Source organism: Austrofundulus limnaeus, unplaced genomic scaffold, assembly GCF_001266775.1.
Source record: "Austrofundulus limnaeus strain Quisiro unplaced genomic scaffold, Austrofundulus_limnaeus-1.0 Scaffold105, whole genome shotgun sequence".
NCBI classification, from domain to species: Eukaryota; Metazoa; Chordata; class Actinopteri; order Cyprinodontiformes; family Rivulidae; genus Austrofundulus; species Austrofundulus limnaeus.
In genome coordinates this window covers 942236-944131 of record NW_013952507.1, presented here as the reverse complement: position 1 = coordinate 944131, position 1896 = coordinate 942236, and the positions used below count along the sequence as shown (strand labels likewise).

The 1896-nt window shown below is 37.1% G+C and overlaps 1 protein-coding gene across 1 annotated transcript in view; it reads left to right on the top strand.

Moving 5' to 3' along the window:
• Positions 1–1182: 1182 nt before the first annotated feature.
• eif4eb (eukaryotic translation initiation factor 4eb) overlaps positions 1183–1896 on the top strand; it is a gene marked incomplete at its 5' end in the record, with an annotated part of 3883 nt that continues 3169 nt past the window's right edge. The window contains 2 exon segments of the mRNA XM_014013756.1: positions 1183–1278; positions 1397–1460. Of these exon segments, the coding sequence (XP_013869210.1) occupies positions 1183–1278; positions 1397–1460 (160 nt within the window).

The following is a 1896-nucleotide window of genomic DNA, read 5'->3' as shown; positions in this document are numbered from 1 at the left end:
TGGGGGAACCGTCTGATGGGGGAACCGTCTGATGGGGGAACCGTCTGATGGGGGAACCGTCTGATGGGGGGAACGTGGCTCGACCTAACACCGCTCTCTGTTTAATGGTGGATAAAATAAAGAAAGTGGCGGTACTTTATTTACTTTGAGCAAGTGAACGTCGTGTTCACAAGAAAATTAATCCACCAGATAATTCAGAGGAGGTCTGTTCGGTAAATTTTACTCCAGGAGCTGCGAGGCTTGTTTTCRAGCTTCAGACTGAACTGAAGCAGCGGCTGCTGACGTCATTACGCTCTTGTGATGTTGCGTTCAGGACAAGCATGGAAAACTCACCACTCTTATATGGTCGCAATGATGCGTTTAGGTACCGAAATGGAATTGCATGAACATTCACGTGGTGGTTATGTAATACAGCGAATCGAAAATAAAAAATCTGCGTCGACAAATTTACATAATCGACGTCATCGATTATTTCAACTAATCGGTGCAGCCGTAGTTGTGACGTCCACGGCCTACCCCAGTTACCACTACTGTGCATGTGTGTCAAGGACAGAAAGGCAGACGTGGCAGTGGAAGGCGTCAAAGCAGTTTGGAGAGAAAAACAAAGTAAACAAACAAAAAAAGTAATAAACGATTAATCGATTATTAAATTAGTCATCGATTATTTTAATAATCAATTAGTTGTCGATTAATCGTATTAGCCCTAGTTGGAAACTACTTTTWWRWKTTTTTTTTTGTTTAGGTTTTATTTGAATAGCAGTGGTTTCAGTTGGTTTTATTAAACAGGACAATAAAAAAACAGCTAACGTTCAGTAGAGGGATGTAGATTATATCTTCTCTGAGATTATAGTCTATAATCAGACATTTTGATGTAAAAAGAAAATAAGATTGATTTAGTTTAATTAGAATCATCTGGCCTTTTCTGTCCATATTTTGGTTTTGTTTGTTCTCGACTGACTGATAATTATTTTTTAATGAAGTCACACTTTAGTTTTTACTCTGTGAACTCTATAGAACCATATATGGTTGAATTAGTTTGACACAAAGTCGCATTTGTTTGGAGTTTTAAAGGTGTTTAAAGGATCTAAGGAGCTTTTGAGCGCTTCGAGTGGCTCTTTTATCCAAAGATTTGTGGTTTTAGTTTCATTTATCTATCATGTGTTTGTATTATTTCCCAAACAGATGGTCTCTGTGGTTCTTCAAGAATGACAAGAGCAAAACGTGGCAGGCCAACCTGCGACTCATCTCCAAATTTGACACAGTTGAAGATTTTTGGGCGTAAGGAGCAATAAATATCCGATTTTCTGTACTTTGAGTGACCAGAGGAGTGAAATATTCTTGAATGTCTTTTTTTGAAAACTTTAAAATCCTAAATCTTTGATGTTCTCTGTTTCAGCCTCTACAATCACATCCAGGTATCAAGTAACCTCATGTCTGGCTGTGACTACTCTCTTTTTAAGGTAGGCTGGATTTAGCTCCTGTTAAAGGAAATTTGCTCACCTTTTTATTACTTTTATGTGTTTGTTTTATACTTTTTCTCAAAAATCTTCCTGACGGATGAACCAGTGATCAATCTTGTACAAACAATTTAAACCCTGATACGAGTTTGACACAAACAGTTTAATTGATCCACTTTGACGAGCGTGTGTAAATTATTAACTTGGTTATCACGTTTATGTGTTTGAAAATATAACAACTTTGGGGTGAAAAGGAAGGAGGTTTGATGTAACAGAAATATTTTTATCATTTATTTAAACCAGAATATAAGTTACTAGGGCTGTGTATTGGCAAGAATTTGGCAATACGATACATATCATGACAGAGGGGTCACGATACGATATATCCCGATATATTGCGATACTATAAGCAAGGCGATATATTGCGATTTCTTTTTGT